This window comes from Harpia harpyja, chromosome 3 (assembly GCF_026419915.1).
Source record: "Harpia harpyja isolate bHarHar1 chromosome 3, bHarHar1 primary haplotype, whole genome shotgun sequence".
Classification (NCBI taxonomy): domain Eukaryota; kingdom Metazoa; phylum Chordata; class Aves; order Accipitriformes; family Accipitridae; genus Harpia; species Harpia harpyja.
Window position 1 is genome coordinate 19,378,901 of NC_068942.1, and position 20,696 is coordinate 19,399,596.

The 20,696-nt window shown below is 44.9% G+C and overlaps 1 protein-coding gene across 2 annotated transcripts in view; it reads left to right on the top strand.

Moving 5' to 3' along the window:
• BACH2 (BTB domain and CNC homolog 2) overlaps positions 1–18,776 on the top strand; it is a 193,329-nt gene extending 174,553 nt beyond the window's left edge. For both annotated transcript variants that reach the window (XM_052781506.1, XM_052781505.1), the window contains exons 7-8: positions 8,400–8,606; positions 15,771–18,776. In XM_052781506.1, the coding sequence (XP_052637466.1) occupies positions 8,400–8,606; positions 15,771–16,250 (687 nt within the window). In that variant the 3' untranslated portion in view covers positions 16,251–18,776. The remainder of the gene's footprint in view (positions 1–8,399; positions 8,607–15,770) is intronic.
• Positions 18,777–20,696: the final 1,920 nt, after the last annotated feature.

Sequence of the window (20,696 nt, forward strand, 5' to 3'; positions counted from 1 at the left end):
TAAGGATGAAAAGAGTGAACTTTATTTTATCCCTCAAACCTTATTCCAGCTATATCCCAGACTCTGGAAGATACCGTTCAGACAGATGTGGGTGGTTCCTTTAGTTGGTTGCTTAGCTCTAAGGAAGGGCTGAAGAGCCTGGGGAGCCTCTGGCGTCCTAATCCCTGCCATGCTGTACCGGTGGTTTTGAGAGGACAGTTCTTGTTTGTCCCCATGTCCTGAGCTGGAGACAATGCAGAAGGGAGAGGAGTCTCCTTGGGAGGCTGCCTGGGATACTGTGTGTAGGACCTAATTCACAAAGCCCTACAGCAGAACCGCTCTGCTTGGCCATGCCAAGGTTACTCGGTGAAGTCCTGCCTTTACAAGGGGTGGAAGGGAGCAGGGAGTGGGACCGAGGGGAGCATCGGATCTCCACCCACGCGTGCTGCTTGCTCAGCAAGGGCTAATGCACAGCATGAGGCAGCGAAGAGGACGGGAGGTTAGCCTTTTGGGGTTTGATGATTAATTAGCTGTCATAATCGGCTAATTGTGTGGAGATGCTGCTGCAGAAACAAGCCCGAAGAGTCAAATGAGAAGGTTATAGGGGACTGGTGGTGGTTGCCCAAAGAAAGTATGTGAATGTGTGCAGGAGACCGTGGATGAGAGGAGGGACATTCACAAGAGGCGCAAACGGGTGGGCTATGGGAGGCCGTCTTGGTGTGCCGCTGGCAGGCAGACACGTCTGGCTCTGGGGCAGAGCTAGGAAGGGTTTGCTCCACTCCTGGTTTTGCTGCTAGTTTCCTCCTGGGAAGATTTTCTGCACTGTGCTGAACAAGTTTTCTCCCTGGGGCTGCTGATAAGGCTTTTTTTTTTTTTTTTTCCCCCCCAGGGCATTTTGATTAGGACTGCTAGGCATTAAAAATGTGGTGAGGAAATCATTGCTCCATGAGGTTGCATTGCAGTATCCTGAACCAGCCAAGGGTAAACAGATCACACCAGTGCTTCGGTACAGATTTTGTCTGAAAAATGAATTTGTAAAGGTTGTTACCAATACAAGAAAGGACATTGCAGCCTCATTAGACAATGCTGTATTTATACAGCGGCTTGGGGTGTGTATCTTGCAATCCTGCAAGATCTGCTGCTGTGGAAACCTCAGTGAAGAATATGTTAAACCAAGGGGTAGAAAGTATCTCATAGCAGCAGGAAGTTCTTGTATAAGTCACTCTACCTACTTTTAGCAGTTTGTCTGCCATTAAAACAGCAGGAGAGACTCACAGGAGTCTGAAATGGGCTGCTTTCTGTCTTTCGCTTCCCTGCAAGCTGCATGGGAATCTTTCTCCAGTCCCAAAATTGTCGGTTTGCCCTTGCTGTCCTGACGACTTCCCAGATGGGTGCCTTGCCCCCTGCCATATCAGGCCACACAGTGTTTGCTGGGCTTCTCTTCAAAAAGCACCTGATAAGATAGCTGGGGGTGACACACAGGCAGTCACGCCTCCGGAGAGTGGCTGCACAGGCTTTTCTGCTGCAGGTAGGCTTTTGTTTGGGTGGGACGGCCTGATTGGAATAAGCCTGATGGACTCTGACCCTTGGTTATCTGATGGGGCTGCTCAGTTCCCCTGGAATTTGGACCTTGTTGGTCTTGATTTGGGTCCCAGAGTGCTGTTGGTGCCAGAATTAATGTCACAAAACATTATTTGCTGGTGTATTGATTGTGTGAGAAGTTGGTGAAAGGTTTCTTCTCTCTGCTTTTTTTGGGCACTCTGCTTTCCCGCAGGCAGATGCCGTTCAGGAGCACGTGCCCAAGTTGTTTCCTGCCAAAAGTGGGGTGCTAGGGCTCAGCAGGAGTGCCATGTGGGTGAAGGTGACCCCACTTTGTGGCCCAACTCCCCATCCCATAGGGGGTGCAGACTGCAGTCGGCATTGTCAGAGGAGGTGGTGGTCCCCATAACACTGCTGGTAAATCCTCTCCAGAATGTTTTTGCCTTTCATTTTCCTTCCTGTTAAGGGAGCCACACAGAATCTTCTGAGATTTCCCTTTCTTAAGGCTTCGTGACAGAAGCAGCAAGTGCAATGTGGGGTGTCTGCATGTTATGGAGTTGCAGGAACAGGGCTGTTACTTGAGCTGCTGGGACTTTACAGAAGTATTTAACAGTTTGTGTTGCTCTTTTCACCCAGCTCCCTCAGGCCTCCACAGGTTGTTAAAAATCAGTTATTGGAATATAATACTACAGAGAAGACTCACGCTTGGTGCTTGCAGGCAGGTTCTGACAATCCTGCTTAAAATAGCAACAACAAAACAATAAGCCCTGAAATAATGAATTGTTGAGAAGGAAGTAGTCTGTCAATCTGTTAACCTACTTAGGAACAGAAACTTCAGCTCTACTTACTTTTCCTGATATTCCTTTTCTTCAGCAAATATCCATGGGGTTTTTTCTGCTAGAAAATTTGTAAAAAATATTGTACTACTAAACCAGTTAAAAAGAAATCTCAGCTCAGTCTAATTTGATGAGTGTGTTTTCTTAGGAAAAGAACAAACAAGAGGAGGAGGTAAGAGGTGGAGTTTTCCAAGAACTATTACTATCTAGAGAATTGTGTTCGATGTGTCTTTCATTTATATTTCAGAAGAATTTCCCGCCTGGGTTCGTGACTCACTTTTCAAAGGAAATTTTCCTAAAGGCAAAGCTAATGCAATTGGACCACTGAGGATATTGTAGACAAATAACCTTTAGGGAGAGCCCAAACCCCTCCATGTTAAGCGACAAGCAGCCACCCTTTTTCTGCTCATCTGCTGATGTTTAGCAAAGTACTGAAAGTCAGAGCCCCAGTAAAAGGTGGTAAACCAAAGTTGCTCTACCAGAAATCTACTGGAGCTGTGCTGAATTACCTAAGCTGAGTCTTCTTCACTGCTTAATATTTCTACTTAGTGAAGAAATTAACGTAGAAAGAAGGACAACCAAGAAAAATACAGGCTAAGGTGTTAACTTGCTTTTGTATGTAGTTCCTCTCCAGAATTCTGTGATCGGTCATCCCAGATTTCCTGATCTTACTAGGTTTACAAATTTGAAAATGAGAAAGTTACTCTCCACGTTCTTCTCTCATGGATGTTCTCCCGACCAGGATCCTCAGCGGCATCAGCAGAGCACTTGGAACTGTGTTTGGCAAGATCTGGTTAAACGGAGTCTTGTCAAACATCAGTCTTGTAAGATAAACTTCATGGCAGTTTTGTTTTCTTTCCTCTCTTCAGTAGGACTGGTATCCGTGCTGGTAGCAGAGAATTACTGGATTACAACAACAGTGAGAGTCTTCCATTACAAGCTTGAAATTTCAGGAAGGTCCTTTTAAACACTGTATTATTTCATTCCAGCCTACAATCAATTCTGTTATGCCCTGAGCTGAAGACCTTGCTGGAGCTCTTGAAGGAGTCTCCAGTTCTTGAATTTTTTTCTGCAAAAGCAGATTTTTCAGAGAAATACTGCACTTTATCCCCCCTCACTTCACTGCCTGCTCTGCCCTTCTCAGATGCACCTGCAGCTTCTGTCAGTGTTTCTGTGCTATCCCTTGTCTCAGAAAAGCCTATTAATGGACAGGGGTATTGTATTGTTGTGCCCTTTGAAGGGCTGGAAGCTGGGGACACTGCAAGCACTGAATGGGAAGAGGACAGCCCAGCATTTTAAGCACCAGTGGTGTGTGATCTGAATACAAGTCCAAGTCCTGGGCTGAAGGATGAGAACTCCATCCACTTCTCCTGATTGTTGGGTTAAAGTACTCAGCCATGGGACTAGCCCCTTCCTCCAGTTCTCTGAGGCAGGTGGCAAATCAAAAGGTTACTCAGGCTGCCTCCACTAAGTGCATAGCAGTGCCCTCTCATGCAGCATTTGCTGACCTAAACACCTCTCGTGGCCCTGAGGAGGTGAGGCTGGAGTTGACCTTAGGCAACTGTGTGGCCATCAGTTGTGTTGTGGCAGATAGGACAGGCTGTTTGCAGTGCGACCTGCTGATCAAGGCCATTTCAGACCTGGTTTGTTGACACAATGGTAGATCTTCACTGCCTGGGCTCGCTGTTCTCCTCTTGCAGTCCTCTGCCATCTTGGTGTGGTTGACAACTGAAAAGAAGAGGTGCTTTGAAGGTTTTACCTATGCCAGTAGACAGCAGGGTGAGGAAACAAGTGAGAGTGCATCCTGCCTGTCCTCTCTTTTACACAAAGTGTGGCCCATTGGCTTTGTGCTTCTTAGATAGCCTCTGTCAAGGTGAAATCAGATGGGTCTCTATTCTGTGGGACCACAAGTGGTGCCTGAAATAGTGTGTAGGCAATCGAGCCCCTAACACAGGTGGACACACCTCAATTCCTGTCCTGGGATGAATTTCTTCCTGAGCGTTTGTGGAAGACAGACTTGCATGCTAAGGAAGATACTAGAAAAAAACAGCATTAATGTGTTGGGCTCTTCTATGAGAAGCAAATTAACCCTTTCTACATCAAAAAAAGCATTGATATGATTCAGCCCATGTGCTGGATTGCTTGGGTGGGTCCTGAGAGGTTTCCAAGGGCTGGGCAATTTTAAGTGTCAGAGGCTTTCAATAACTCTGGCTTTCAATTTAAGGGCATTAAGGCAACAGTTTTATTTCTTACAACTCTGGAGCTACTGACCAAGATTTTGAACCACTTATAAAGGTCAAGCTGGTACCTTGAGTTCTACCCTCCTATACCCAATACGTAATGTTTACTTTTTCTTATGGATAATACATGAATGCTTTTAGTTACTGTGATGTTAAGCCAGGCTTGGGAAGTTCATTGCCTTTACTAGCACTTGGCAGCTAAAGAAAGATGATGTTGAAATTTAGATATAAAGAAAGAATGAAATAGCTAATGTTACTCATGAGTTAAGGAAATTCCCAACACTTGACATTTGGATTTTTATATGAGTGAATACGAGGCCTCGGTCCTTCCCGTTATTTCAAAGAAAAAGGGAGGCGAGGGAGCAGCAGCAGCAGTAACTAGTACAGTACTTGAGTGGCACAGCACTAACTGGCATATGATCCAAGCTGGCACTAACTAGTGAAGCTTGAAGGAATTAATTGGTTATATATGGGCCTTTCATGTGCTGAGTCAATGGCTGTCCCTGTCTGTCTAGATTGCTGCTGTTACTTAGCCACTGAAAGCAATGACATTTACACTGGCATCCTAATGCTAATACAGGGGGAAAAAATGCCGCAAAATCATAAACAAGTTTTCTTTTTCACCAGGGTGGGTTGGCTGTCCTCTCAGGGATGCATCAGCCAGAGTCGGGGGCAATAGAGGCTGCAGCAGTGGCAGAAAGTGCCAGTTCATTTGTTGTGTGGTGGAAACAGAGCTTCTGCTGTTGTCTAACAAGGCAGGGAAAGAGTAATTGTGCTGGTAGGGAAGATTTTAGAGCTCTGTGAGGTTAGCTCTGGCTGGAGTAACTCCTGGAAGGAGTAAGGATCCCACTTATATTTCTAATTTGAAATAGACCGAACCAAAGAGTACACAGTCATTTCCTGTGTAAAATTCATAGATATTAAAAAGAAAAGTTTATGAGAAAACATACTTGCTGGGTTTTTCTTACACATCTTAGAAAGGATTGGCTGTCCCTTTTCAGACACCTCAGGTGAGGTTTCTCTCACCTACCTTAGATACTGTAAGATGCAGCATCTTTTCTAACTCTCATCTCTGCTGCTTCTGCAGCCAGAAGGAGGGAGAAGCCATGCGGGATGCATTGCCATCCAAAGGCCTCTCTGTCCTCAATGCCAAAGCAGGGTCCTGGACACTAGCTAGTCCCAACCCATCATTTCAGACAGCTGTAAGTGGGTCAGATGAATCCCACCCATAGCACAGTCGTCAGCTCTTGCAAATTGACTTACCGCTCTGTTGTGATAAATACCAGCTGAGAGTCTTGCCCTGTGCTGGTGTAAAACACCATTAGCCTCTCACTGCAGCAATACCCCGGCGCAGTTATTCACTGTGTCTGTGCCAAAGGCTTGGTGGTTTTTTTTTCAATTGACAGCTAATTGCGGAGAGGGAGACAGGCAATAAAAATGCTGTGAATGGTGAAGGAAATGAGTCTGACTCACTTCCACTCTCCCTTTCACGTTTTTAATCCTGTGCAGTGCTGCCTATGACAGGAGTGGGATTATGCTGGGTTTACTGATAGCAGTCTCTGGTCTGCTGCGTAGATGGTTTTATTTTCAATCCGTTTGGGTTTTTTTTTTATGAATCTGTTTCTATTTATTTTCCATTTCCCTTCAGCGACTTCTGCCTGACAGATTTAAGTTGCTTCCCTTTCATTCCTATTCCAGCTGCAAGCACATCTCCTCCTTGCAAGTAAATATGTTTTGAAAGGGAGAGGGAGGGAGAAATAAAGTTAACACTGCTTTCCGCTTTGAACTTAAGAAAATAAGGAAAAACTGGGAATGTGAAAGGGCTGTTTTTGCAGTGAAACTGTGGTGTCTTTCAGAGGAAAGCACAGGCTGTTTTCATTTTCAGACCCTGATTGAAGCTTGAGAGAAAAGCAGGTGACACAGAGTTTATGTTGACTGTCCAAAGGCTAGAGAGGGGAAATCAAACAGGTTTCATGTCATTAGTTAGCACTCTGTAAACAAGGTAGTCCACATCACCATGCCTAAGGTCAGCCTTTGTGTGTACAAGCAGCAATCTGGGGGGATTGGGTCAGTGTTTGGTGTTTCTTGCTGGTTTAAATTGACCTGTCAAGTAGTGTGTTACGAAGTGGTGCCTGGACACATGGGGCAGAGGGGCAATGTTCAGGGCATGAAACCTTCTGAAACGATGCGGTCGGTGTTTGCACTGAATTTCATGTGGCCCAGGCTTGGAGATGTGCAGAGCAATGACAGAAGAGCACAAGAAAACGCAAGCTCATGAACAAGGCGAGGAGCTGGTTATCGGGAGGTCTGGGTGCCCGGTGAGGATCTGTGACTGTCAATGCCAGAGGCCACCCTGTGTGTTTGTGTACATGTGTTCTCAGCAAACTGTCCTGCATAAACAAACCCAGCTCTCCAATGAAAATAATTTATTTCTAATCTGTTCTGTTATTTTCTTTATCTCCAGATAATTAAAGTGCACTGTTTGAAGACGATAACTGTGTTTTAAATATCAAAAGAACCTTTTCAATCTCTATCTTTTGCTTGGCTGGAGAAACTTAAGTCATATCTTCTTTGGTAGCCTCCTTGCAGAACAGTCTTGTACAAGAGGTTGGATTGTACCAAATAGGGACAGAAATGTAAATATTTACTGCCATCTTTTGGGCAGTATGGGTATGACTCAAAAAAAGAAAGGGGGTCAATCAAGTTACTCAGTTGTCATATCCTTCAGCGTTGTCAACTGATTCTTATTTGACCACCAAACACAGCAGTCCACCAAGGAGCATTAATTTTTTGATAATCATGTTATCAGTCTCCAGCTACAAGTGAAGCAAGGTTTGTAGGGAGAGGTTCTCACTTGATTTGAGCAAGCTGATAGGTTTGGGGAAAATAGTCTAACAGAAGTCTTTGAGCACATCCGCCATTCTCCAGGTTTTGAGACAGTGTGTGTTCATTGCTCCAAGCCATCAGGAGCTTCATGTTTTGCTTTGCTTAAATGCATAATCAGTAGGAGTTGGAGAGATGGTTGGAATTCCGGAAGTCAGAACCTGGAGCTACTGTCACATGGTCTACGGTCAAAATTGGATGGCAGTTCATGGCCCGAAGGGAAAATGTTTTACTGCAAGTAACTGAGGTTTTAGACCATTTGGGTTTTTTTCCAAGAAACTCAACTTGGGTGCTCTTCAATCTACAAAAATATTAGAATGTCAGCAAATACTGGTTTATTTCAAAATGCGTATATTTTAGCAGGGTAGGATAAGTGGCATCACATTCCTCTGACCCTTTCTTCTTATATGGTGTACTGCTTAGTTGAAATGCTGATTAGATGACCTTTCCTAATTGAGGTGTCAGGTTGTATTTTTAACCTCACACCTAATCAAACTTTTAGTCCTACAGGCCATGCAGAAACAGGTTTCCTGCTGCAGTAATAGCCCATTCCTTGAAACTAGTTTGAAATTAATAGCAGTGAGGTACTTCACTGTTTCCAAAAGGTCATGTCTCTTAGTGGACGGAGCCTTCTTTTAATGCAAGGAGATCTGTTACTAGAGCTTTTTAGAAAGGTAAATTTTTTTACCTGGGATTCACCTATATTGCTGATTTCAATACAATTAAAATCTGATCCTTACTAGCTGGACCTCCACAATGTGCCACAAGGGAGTGTTAAAAACTTACTCAATGCAAAACTTGGTGTGTTGTTTATTTAGGGAGTGGCAGCATAGGTAATTGTCCTTCAGCTCACTGTTGCTCAGCTTGCATTCAGCAAGCAAAATATGACTCTCTGCTCTTGTCTTGTATTTGTTTGTTTTAGGTGAAACTTCCTTTTCCTGTTGATCAAATCACAGATCTTCCAAGGAATGATTTCCAGATGATGATAAAGATGCACAAGCTAACCTCAGAGCAGCTCGAGTTCATCCATGACGTCCGCCGGCGCAGCAAGAACCGAATTGCAGCTCAGCGCTGCCGCAAGAGGAAACTGGACTGTATTCAGAACCTAGAATGTGAAATCCGCAAGTTGGTGAGTTCTGTGCTCTCGCTGCTGCCCTGCTTGCCCTCACGCTGCAGCTTGCAGGGCACCAACAGCAATTCCTGTCCAGAGTTTAGTGGGTTCAGTCAGTTCGTATGTAAGTAAGTGGAGCCACTAGTATGAAAATTCAATATACAAATATATATTATTATGTGTGTGCGTATTATATATATATGGAAAACACAAAATTCCAGTGGAATGAGGCCTAGATATCTCTTTATTTTGATATCTCAAGAGCAGATTGCTGAGTGAGTTGAAAGAGGAGGGAAGCCTGTATCGTAGCTCCCTTCTTGCAGTTTAACTTACCCCCAGTACTGACAGTGCATCCACAAAGGCATATCCTGATCTGAGCGCCATTTCCATGCTTAACTACCATAACAATCTGTTGGTCAGGGTTTCATGGAGGGCACAAAAGAGATAGGTATCAAGAGACCTTCAGAGGCTGTCTGGTCCAGACAGTGGTGTGGCAGGGCCAGCTTCATCTCTACATAGAGATTTTCTTCCTTTCTGGTGTGCTAGAAGGCAGCTCAGTGTTTTCAGGACGTTTCAGCTCACTATACCTTTTTTTCAGCTCTTTCATTCACTGAGCAAATGGCAGAAATAACAAGGGAATTGAAAAGCCAGGAGTGTGAATATCCAGGCAAGTGGGCATCCCTTGGTGTAGGTCGGTGAGATGGCAAGGGTATGTTCCTCCTTGCTCCTGCTGTCTTCTTCCCTCTAACGCTCTTACTGTGCCATGGAGTGAACCCCCCCCATGATTCAAGGACCATCTGACACAAAAAGCCTGTTCCTCCTCCCCAGTGCACTGGCCTTCACATCCCATGCACTGGGTTCAGGTGGCAACTGTTGGTTTGCCCCAACCCTCCCTGACGTGTGTCTCTGGCAGTAGTCTGCTGTGGAGAGAAGAGCAAAGCATGCCCTGCTCACTGGCCAGGGCACATCTGGGGTCAGGTCTCCTGTGTGCCACGGTGTCAGTGGGCAGTGCTTCCACATTTTAATCTAAGGGAGTGAGGTGACTGGAGTGAGGCTAAACGGCTGCTCAGGAAATGCCTCTCTCTTCCAGTCATGGTATGGACACCTCAGGTATGGTTTGGTGGCTAAACATAGATGTCTACAATATAGACATCTGCACTGGAGCTAGTTATCCTGGTTTCCTTTATAGTCAGTGAAGAGAAATAGATACCTGTCAAGTCTTAGTTGTCTCATCCTGCAGCAGAGGAGGTTACATACAGCACAGAAGTGCCTGTTCCTCTCCATTGCTAAACAAGATTACCTGGAGAGCCATGTCAGATGTAGACATCTTAGCTATAGGGACCTTATCTGAAAAAGCTCCCATCCTTTGTGACAGTGCCCCTGTGGTCTGAGGGCTGTGCTCCTCTTCCCCTGCCATCCCTTGCCTATTGAGGAAGCAAGCTGATACACAACAAAAAAAAGCTTGAGACAAGGGTCGTGGAGTAAGACATGTCTACAGGGTGTCACTCAGTGGGAGAAATGCAACACTGGAACTTCAAAATGGGTTAACACCTCCTCATCTGTTTAAAAGTCTTAAAAGCTTTCTGAGATGTCAAAAATAATGGAATAGTACCAGTTCAGCTGTTATGAGAAGTGTGGGTGTGCAACATGCAGGACTGGACAGTTTAATTGTGTTATGCAGCATAGGTTTAGGAGTCCAGCATTAAACCCAGCCTTTGAATATCCAGGGTTTGGAGTGATAAACTAATTTATTCACATAGATAAAACAAAAGGAGCTGAAGTTGATTTCATTACTGAGATCTCTGTGTACCTAGCTTCCCTTAAAGGTTATTTGCAGTCTTTGATTTAAATGTCTATGTGCACATTTAAAACATGCTCAGCTGTAGCTTGAGCTTGGTGGGTCTGGGGAGCGGGGTACTTCTTGTTCTTGTCATAACAGGTTGCGTGTAGAGAGTGGCCTTTAGTGTAGGCTTCACTGTGCTTCATTCTCTGCACAAGCTGTAGCGAACGTAGTGTGAAAGACGCAGGGATCTGTTGGAAGAAGCTGAGTTACCGTCACCTCACAAATGGCAGGAAGCTGCATGACTTTGGGTTACTCACTTACTGCCTGTGCCTGTCTGCTTCCCGTCTGTAACAGGGAGGTGACACTGACCCCACAAGCTGGTTGGGAGGCTTAAATCATCAAGGCTTGCAAAGCCTTCAGATGCCATGCTGCTGAAGCCCTGGGGGAAAAAAAAAGAAATTAAAATCAACACATTGTTCAGAGTAGTGCTCCACTGATGCAAAACAAACAAAACATCAAAGATAAACAAAATAGTGAGCAACTGCTTCCAGCACCAAGCATAATTCACAGTGCGTGCAGGGTGAGTCAGAGGTTCTGCAGGGTGAAAGAGCAGCTCCTCATCCAGGTTGTCAGGAGAAGCAAGTCCAGTCTTTGCTGCACATGCCCATCCCTCTGCACTGAGCTGATGATGGGGAGGAGTACGTGTCTCATTCTCCACAGCAGAGCACCAGGGGCAGCACTCTAAGGGCTGGACCAGCAGCAAGGGGGGGTTCAGCTTGATACCTGTAGCCTTCACTTGAAAATTAATTTGGGTTTATTGGCTTTATGCAATCCTGTGACATTACCGTTACTGTCTAACATAATCAACTGTGTATAGGCAAAATAAATCTTTAAGTCCCCTTCTCTCCCCAGCACACATACAGATTTCAGGGAAATGAATGAAAGGCATATGAGTGACCTTGTGAGCCTGATCCCTGCTGAATTTCAGGGATCAAAAACCCTTTGAGGTGTGGGATTCTTCAAAAGAAATGTTGAAGTTTCTATTTAGCAAGCTGGACTTGAGTATGTAGCGATATGTAGTAAGTGAGCCAACTAGGGAAGGTGGCCCAATGGACCTGTTGTTTGTGAACAGAGAAGGACTTGTGGGTGATGTGATGGTTGGAGGCTGTCTTGGGCATAGCAATCACAAAATTATAAGAGCTTTTGATTCTTGGACAAGTAAGGAGGGGGGTCAGCAGAACTGCCACCTTGGACTTCCAGAGGGCAGACTTTGGCCTGTTCAGGGACCTGGTTGACAGAGTGCCTTGGGAGGCAGTCCTGAAGGGCAAAGGAGTCCAGGAAGGCTGGACATTCTTCAAGAAGGAAACCTTAAAGGTGCAGGAGCAGGCCATCTCCATGTGCCGAAAGATGAGCCGGCAGGGAAGAAGACCGGCCTGGCTGAACAGAGAGCTTTGCCTGGAACTCAGGGAAAAAAGGAAAGTTTATGACCTTTGGAAGAAGGGACAGGCAACTCAGGAGGACTACAAGGATGTTGTGAGGTTATGCAGGGAGAAAATTAGAAGGGCCAAAGCCCAACTAGAACTTAATCTGGCTACTCCCATAAAAGACAATAAAAATGTTTCTATAAATACATTAGCAACAAAAGGAGGGCTAAGGAGAATCTCCATCCTTTATTGGATGCAGCGGGAAACACAGTGACAAAGGATGAGGAAAAGGCTGAGGTACTTAATGCCTTCTTTGCCTCAGTCTGTCTTTAATAGTAAGACCAGTTTTTCTCCGGGTACCCAGCCCCCTGAGCTGGAAGACAGGGAAGGGGAGCAGAATGAAGCCCTTTTAATCCAAGGGGAAATGCTTAGCAACCTGCTACACCACATAGACACACACAAGTCTATGGGGCCCGATGGGATCCACCCAGGGGTTCTGAGGGAGCTGGCAGAAGTGCTCACCAAGCCACTTTCCATCATTTATCAACAGTCCTGGCTAACCAGGGAGGTCCCAGTTGACTGGAAGTTAGCACATGTGATGCCCATCTACAAGAAGGGCCAGAAGGAGAATCTGGGGAACTACAGGCCTGTCAGTCTGACCTCAGTGCTGGGGAAGGCTATGGAGCAGATCATCTTGAGCACCATCACACGGCACATACAGGATAACCGGGTGATCAGGCCCTGAAAGGCAGGTCCTGCTTGACTAACCTGATCTTCTATGACAAGGTGACCTGCTTAGTGGGTGAGGGAAAGGCTGTGGATGTTGTCTACCTAGACTTTAGTAAGGCCTTTGACACCATTCGCCACAGCATTCTCCCAGAGAAACTGGCTGCTCATGGCTTGGATGGGTGTACTCTTCACTGCGTAAATAACTGGCTGGATGACCGAGCCCAAAGAGTTGTGGTGAATGGAGTTAAATCCAGCTGGTGGCTGGTCACAAGTGGTGTTCCCAAAGGCTCAGTATTGGGGCCAGTTCTGTTTAATACCTTTATCAATGATCTGGATGAGGGGATTGAGTGCACCCTCAGTAACTTTGTAGAAGACACCCAGCTGGGTGGGAGTGTCGATGTGCTCGAGGGTAGGAAGGCTCTACAGAGGGATCTGGACAGGCTGGATCGATGGGCCAAGGCCAAGTGTATGAGGTTCAACAAGGCCAAGTGCTGGGTCCTGCACTTGGGTCACAACAACCCCATGCAGTGCTACAGGCTTGGGGAAGAGGGGCTGGAAAGCTGCCCAGCAGAAAAGGACCTGGGGGTGCTGGTCGACAGCCGGTTGGATATGAGCCAGCAGTGTGCCCAGGTGGCCAAGAAGGCCAACGGCATCCTGGCCTGTATCAGAAACAGTGTGGCCAGCAGGAGCAAGGAAGTAATTGTCCCCCTGTACTGGGCACTGGTGAGGCCGCACCTCAAGTCCCGTGTTCAGTTTTGGGCCCCTCACTACAGGAAAGACACGGAGGTGCTGGAGCGTGTCCAGAGAAGGGCAACCAAGCTGGTGAGGGGCCTGGAGCACAAGTCCTGTGAGGAGCGGCTGAGGGAACTGGGGCTGTTTCATCTGGAGAAAAGGAGGCTGAGGGGAGACCTCATCGCTCTCTACAACTACCTGAAAGGAGGTTGTAGTGAGGTGGATGTTGGTCTCTTCTCCCAAGTAACAAGTGAAAGGACTTGAGGAAATGGCCTCAAGTTGCGCCAGGGGAGGTTTAGACTGGGTAATGGGAAAAATTTCTTCACCAAAAGGGTCATCAAGCATCGGAACAGGTTGCCCAGGGAAGTGGTGGAGTCACCATCCCTGGAGGTATTTAAAAGACGTGTAGATGTGGTGCTTAGGGACATGGTTTAGTGGTGGGCTTGGCAGTGCTAGGTTAATGGTTGGAGATGGTGAGCTTAAAGGTCTTTTCCAGCCTAAACGATTCTGTGGTTCTATGATTCTGTGGGATCTGGTGCATCGTTCTGAAAAGTGGCATTCGTAAAAACAGTCACAAGGTGTGCAAGAATATAAAGCTGCAAAATTAAACTCATGCAACTTTAATTTTGCTTCTCAAGCACTCCTGCCCTTCCCCCATACGCATGCTGTCCAAGCAGGTAGTCTGCTTCAAGATCTTACGTTTACTCTTAGGAGAATGAGCAGTGAAACTCCAGTTGACTTCACACAATACATGATCACTAGAAATTCCTTTGTCATCTTCTGTCCACTTAGTGACCAGTAATTTCCAGTCTCCTGAATTATGTAATGGTACTAGGGTTTAAGACTTTTTCACTCAGCTGGGTCTTTTTTATGAAAGACCCCTTTCCCCCCTTGTACTTGATTCCTCTAAGTCACCCATCTTCTTGGTTTCACAACAGACAGTGAGTGAAATGGTCGCATCCTCTCAGCGTGATAGGTAATTTTTTTTTGCCTGCTTTCCCTCACTCATCCATCTACCCACTCACATTCCCTTTTTTCCCTGCAAACTCACAGCATATTCTCTTCCATAATTCATTATCTCAAGATGTACTTGAGCATCTGTGTATTTTTTTATTATTTTTATGCTTTCTTGATAGATTTATCAATATTTTAGCAGTTAGTTCTTTTCGTGTGCACTGCTCTCTTTCTCATTCACACAGCTGTATGCTTCCAGTGCAGGCTTTGGACCCAGGGCAATACTATCAGCTGTCAACAACTATCCATAGCTGGATTATCTGAGTTGTGGAGTTTTCACACCTCAGATGCTGAGGCAGCTTGGGTTTAGCAGTGTTACTAGGTGAGGCACATGGCTGCGCTGCCTTTGGGGCCAGCTCAGCTCTGGAAATAGCTCTGATACTCCACAAAATCTCATCTGCTCCCTCAAGCTGTATGCCCACCTTCCTGGGACAGAAAATGAAAATGTGCCTAAGCCCCCAGTCTGCCTCCTGAGCACGGGGAGGGCAGCGCTCACCCCTCGGGAGGCTTGAGGGCCACCTGAGGTCTAAGCTGGAGATGACTCCCACCGCAGCACGTCACACAGCACCCTGCGCTAGCTAGGGCTGGGGACCTTACCAGTGCTTTGCTGGATACAGAACAACCTGAGCTCCTTTTCCTGGTTTTTGAATCCTGATTGAAAAAGTCCCACCAGTCTCCCTTGCTCTTCCTCCTCACTGGTACTGTCCTGCCTCTCACCTGACCCCCTCCTAGAGCAACCCGCTGACACAGTGAAACTCTGAAAACGCTCAAGCTAGACGTTGGTAGGGGAGGACATTTGGGAGCACAAGAGGCAGAGCCTGAGCGGAACAAAGGGGAAATGACATTGAGCTTGTTTTACTGAGTGTTAAGAAGCCCACCAATCTTCAGGGTTTTCACATACATCTTCATAAAAATATCTTGATTAGGTCAAACCCAAACCATTAAGCACCAGGGCATGAGAAAATGAGTCATGGTGCAGGCCACAGAGCGCGCACTCAGATCCTCTCCTCTGAGTAACACACCTCTCGGTGGTGACAGGGGTTCACTTGGCAAGCAGGTGCACCCACCCTGACTGACCAACCCAGCAGTTAGAGGGTGAACTGAACTTCTGCAACATATCCTCACTTCAGGAACTAAACCCTGTTTTCTTGCTGTTCAGATGGGTAATGGCTTTTCTCCATCAAAATGTTTCTTTCGGAGCTTTTTTGTATCATCCATCAAGCAGCCTTAGTCTATAAAGAGAACTAACAGTCTCTTGGGAATAACTTGTGACTCTATCCTCTTCCAACTCAAATGTTTTCCTCCAGATGTTTCCCAAACTGCAGTCCACGCAGACCTCGTGGTGGTCAAATATCTGATGTCTTCGTGACCTTTCCTCTGCCCATATAAAAATAACTGTGACTTGTTGGTGTTCTTCTCGGGTACCGCTGCATATGTGCCCGGAACGTGTAGCCGGTGGATGGCCCTTCCTCAACCTAAGATGCCTTCTTTCTTTTTCAGGTGTGTGAGAAAGAGAAATTGCTCTCAGAAAGGAACCAACTGAAAGCAAGCATGGGAGAATTGTTAGACAACTTCTCGTGTCTTTCCCAAGAAGTGTGTAGAGACATGCAGAGCCCGGAACAGATACAAGCTCTCCACCGATACTGCCCTGTTCTCAGACCTTTGGATCTACAGCCAGCCACCACCATCAGCCCCTCCCCAGCTGGCGTGGAGCAGAGCCTGGTGACCTCCCAGTGCATCGGGGAAAGCATGCAGTGCTGCTCGGAGCAAGGCTCAGCACAATTGGGAGCACCCTGGCTGCCCAACAACATCTCGGAAAATTGTTCGGCCGGCGCGGGGTTGGATGGAGCCGACACAGGTACTTATACCGAGAGAGAGCTTCCACCAGAGCAGAGCAGCCAAACGGTCACGGTAGACTTCTGTCAGGAAATGACTGATAAATGTACAACAGATGAACAACCTAGGAAAGATTACACCTAGTGACTTGTAACCTTAACGTTACACCTGGTCAGGTGTTCTTCAGTCAGCCAGTGGCAGTGTTCATTTGTTGTCTAGAAGAACGTATTTGGTGCACACTACAGTGGTCTTAGCAGCAATACTGTTTTTAAGTATTCCCTCCTCTCTACAAGCAGGAGTTCTCTTCACAATGGTGCTATCCCTTGCTCAGGCAGGGAACGAAGCAGTGGCAACACTGTCTGTTTTTGTATGTTGATTTCAATCTTAACAGGGATGGACATAACACCTCTGAGGACCCAACCGCAGCTTTTTTCTCAGTGGCCCATGTCACAAAACCCTAACTCAGGAATTTCCTCTGAATGTTCAATTTTTCATTGAAGACAGCTTCTTTACACATCAAAGTTTTATAGCTAAACTGTACATATTATATATAATATATATAAAATATATATATCCATATGCAAAAGTCCCTGCATGCCTCAATTTTTCTCATCCTACAAACTGGAAGCTTTCATTTCTATTGTATAAACAAGTTCCAACATTCCTTTTTGTCTTCGATGCTAGAACTAGTTTGGTAACTTGTTACACGATAATTTTTTTTTTCTTGGTTCGCAGTTCAGCAATATCATTCGATTTGTACTTATTTATAAGATTTTAATGTTGGAAACTTATTTGAGATTTTATTATAGACAATTTTTTTGGCACAGCCATTTCGTGCCACTTGAGCAATGTGGAGTTATTTTATTTTCTTGCAGATACTGTACAGTAATGGTCAACTTTGCCACTTGCACTGAGTTTCTGGTCAAACCTCTTTTCATAAATGAAGTCGTGACTTCAGTATAACTTGAGTATATGGTTTTCTTTGCTTTATGGCTTAAAGAAAATAGAAAAGTTTTAGCTAATAGACAAACACTCAGGAGCTCATTATGTAGTAAAAACGGTCTTGCCAAATACTGAATTCACTATACAATTTGTAAAGAGAATCTGCTTGAATTATTTTTATATTCAGACTTCTTTCTGTTTCACAAACCAAGTTTAAGTGCTGTTAATGATGCTTTTGGATTCTTATAGGGGAAAGTATATTTCACTCTTTAGAGAAAAAAGTATTTGACAACTGGATCAGTTCATCATACGTTCCACGAAGTAAAGCAAATGGAGATCACATCAATACACTTGGGGGGGCTTTTTCTCCAGCCCCGCTCTGCATCCTTTACTCATGGAAGCAACTGCTGCTCCGGCTAGTCCCCAGAGCCTCACCTCAGCTGTCCTCAGACGTTATCTGTTTTCCTCACCAGACCCGAGTTGCAGAGGTGGGTCTGGTGAAGTCAGTGATCCTGCCTGGGTAGGCGGAGTTGCAGGATTAGACCCCTAGCTGTTGACTTTGGTTTCCTTACAGAAGTCAAGTTAGCACTGTATCCTCTAAGAGCAAAACATACATCTGCCAACACCTGATTCGGTCGCTTACCCATCAAATTCTTGTGTTCCAGGATCCTCTCAGCACAAACCGCAGCTAAAAGAGCACTGTCTCGAAGGAGACTACTCAGTGAATTGGCTTAGTTGTAACTGTATTGGATTTGTATCTTAAGCAATGTTGACTCATGTTATGACTGTGTGAGACAGCAGCTTTCCAAGCATAACATCTGTATGTACAGTGTAGACAGAAAAACATCCTCCTAATGCTTTTTTAATAATTATTATTATTATTCTAAGTGTACTGAGTTTTTATTTTGTGGTTCTTTGCCCTACGTGTGCCAGGTTGCGTGGCTTTATCGATGACAACTGTCATGTGCTTTACTGGCTGATATTGTTTGTTCTCGCTGAAAAAAAATGACCAGCTGTTCACACCTGTTTAAAAAAAAAAGTGTGGGGAAGCAGCTTCTCAGAAGCACTAAGCGATAATGTGGTCTTCTGTGCTAACGTTTACACTAGAGGTGTGCGCTGGTGTTTTTTTGAGGCACTCAGTAGATAAGCATCTTGACCCTGGAGGAGGAATCAGCTCCCTCTCTCCACTTCTTCCATCTTCAGACTGTGCTCACGGACCGTCACCCACTCGCCACAAAGTCTTGCTTTTATCCTCTTCACCCAAACTATTGTAGCCAAGCTACCGAGGAGGAAATGCATATAGCATGTGCCATGTTTGTTGAAAATACGTTTTTTCCCCGCATGTACAAAGAAAAACTAGTATATAATGTAGGAGAATATTTATGTTTAAGTATTAATCATTACTGTACAAAATCCTTACCTTTAAATGTTCAAAAATATACAAATGCCATAAACTCCTAGTTCACACGGTTGAAAAAGGGGGAGGAGTTGTCCTTTCTTTTTAAAAGAGCTTAACCTAAAAATATCTGAGCCCCCTCCCAGCCATCTTTTGCAGATAACTGACTGAGAAGCTCTTTGGCGAGGGGGGGGATTTGATTTTCCTTTGAATTCGTTGACGTTGCAAAGCAGTTCTGTGCTTCGCAGAGAAGTTTTGTTTCTATGAGACCATGGTGAAAGCTAGAATTTAAAACTAAATGTGAATCACATTATAGAGTCATAGCTACTTGGGGGGGCTGGGGGCGGGTGGGAGGGAAGGGTCAACTGACACAGTATTTTAAAGATGTTTTTCTGTTGCCTTTTTTATTTTTAAGTGACCTCCTATATATATGAATAGATAGAATGTTTTATGAGTATAAAACCAAGTTTTAACTTGCTTCCTGACATGAAGATTTACTCTACTAACAACTCATGTGCAACTGGTACTCTTGACCTCATTCCAACGGTTTAAAAAACCCACCCACACAACCCATTGCGCTGCAGCTCTTAGGTTTGACCTGGCTTCATACTGGTGCTGGGTCTCTTGATTTCCTCTACCTTGGGAACTGATATTTAAAACCACTGCTCAAATAAGTGTCTCTTCCTCAACCTTGCTCTCATCTCTCTCTCTTTCCCTCCCCTGCAAGCTTTTCTGGATGTTTGGTTTCATTCTTTCCCATTAGAAGTGGCTGATTTTGTGTCATTGCTTCCTATATTTACATGTATCATGGTTTTTCAGTGGGGTTTTTTTGGTGGTGGTGGTGGTGGTTTTTTGTTTCTATTTTGTTTTAAGTTTTTTTTTGCTATTCCGAACCACGCGGCTCTCAAAGCAGTTACTGGGCTAACATTAAAGGAACACATTGGGAGAATTAGTTTCAGACCTGGACACCAGCTGACATACCCAACCGTTCTTGTCATGAGGTCAAAACAACTGACTACAAGAATACCATTGGAAAGAAAAAAACGAACCAAAACCAACTGACTGCAGTATTTATGAATTTTAAGAGTTTGGCCAATAGTCACCGTGATCTTAAGTAAGAATCTCTTTGCTTTTGTCAAAGAGGATATGTGCAGCATCGGTCCTGTCAGACGTTGCTTGGGAATGGCGTGGTGAGACCCCCATCTCCCCGCTGGGCACTGCACCGCTCTCGTGGGCGTGCGTGTCCTTGAAGCTTTGTCCAGTCTGTATCTAGTCCTCCTTTTCCTTTGCCATTGCTATACTTGTATCGCCAGGAAACCTCATTTCATTTAGGCTTGTTATGCTTTGTCAGGTGAGTACTACACTATATAATGTGTTTGTTTCTCTGCGTTCTCTGGGGGTGCCTTGAACACAATTAAAGCTCCTTGCAAGCTGATTCTGGAACAAAAAGGTAGTGAAAAAAAAAAGGAAAAAAAAAAAGAGAGAGAAAACAAAACAGAAAACAAAAGCAAAAATGTGTTATCAGGAGATCCCAGTATTTATATCACAGATTTCCTAACGTGATGACTCAGGCGTCAGAGTTTGATGCTGCAGTATAAAACTATTATTTTATATATTGTACAAGTAATTTATTAAATGTCTTTCTAAGGGTATATGCTGCTTTTAAGATGCACTATATTTTTGGATCTAATCCTTGTATTATTTTTTTTCCCAAGGAAGTAAAATGTGCTGCGAAGGCAAGCCACAGTGATTAGTATGCTAACTGCTACTTCTCTTTAAAAAGGAGAGTGGGAACTAGATACGTAACTTTGCTAAATGGATTAACTGCTGCCAGAGGAATGATTAATGCTGACAGTGTGGTCGTTAATCTGGAGTCCAACACTTCGTCAAGTCTGTATTCTAAACAGTGCTTAAATAGACATTAAAATGCCTAGGTATATAGTTAGATTTTGTAATATGTAACTTTATGATTGCCTAATAAATAAAACAAACCTGCATGCTGGAATCACTATAATCCTGTAATAAAATGAAATCTGATCCACTAGGAGAAAGCACGGTGAAGCGTTGCAATTCCAGAATCAACACCACATCCTCACTGGTGTCTTGTAATCCACTGCTGTGGTGGTGAAGAGAGAGAGAGGGGGGTGGGTTTGCAGAATAGAAGACCTATAGTGAATTTTGTGGTGAGACGAAGTGAACGTTTGCCAGGTTTCCACAAGCTCACATTTTGCTCCACTTCGTGTCCTCTACCA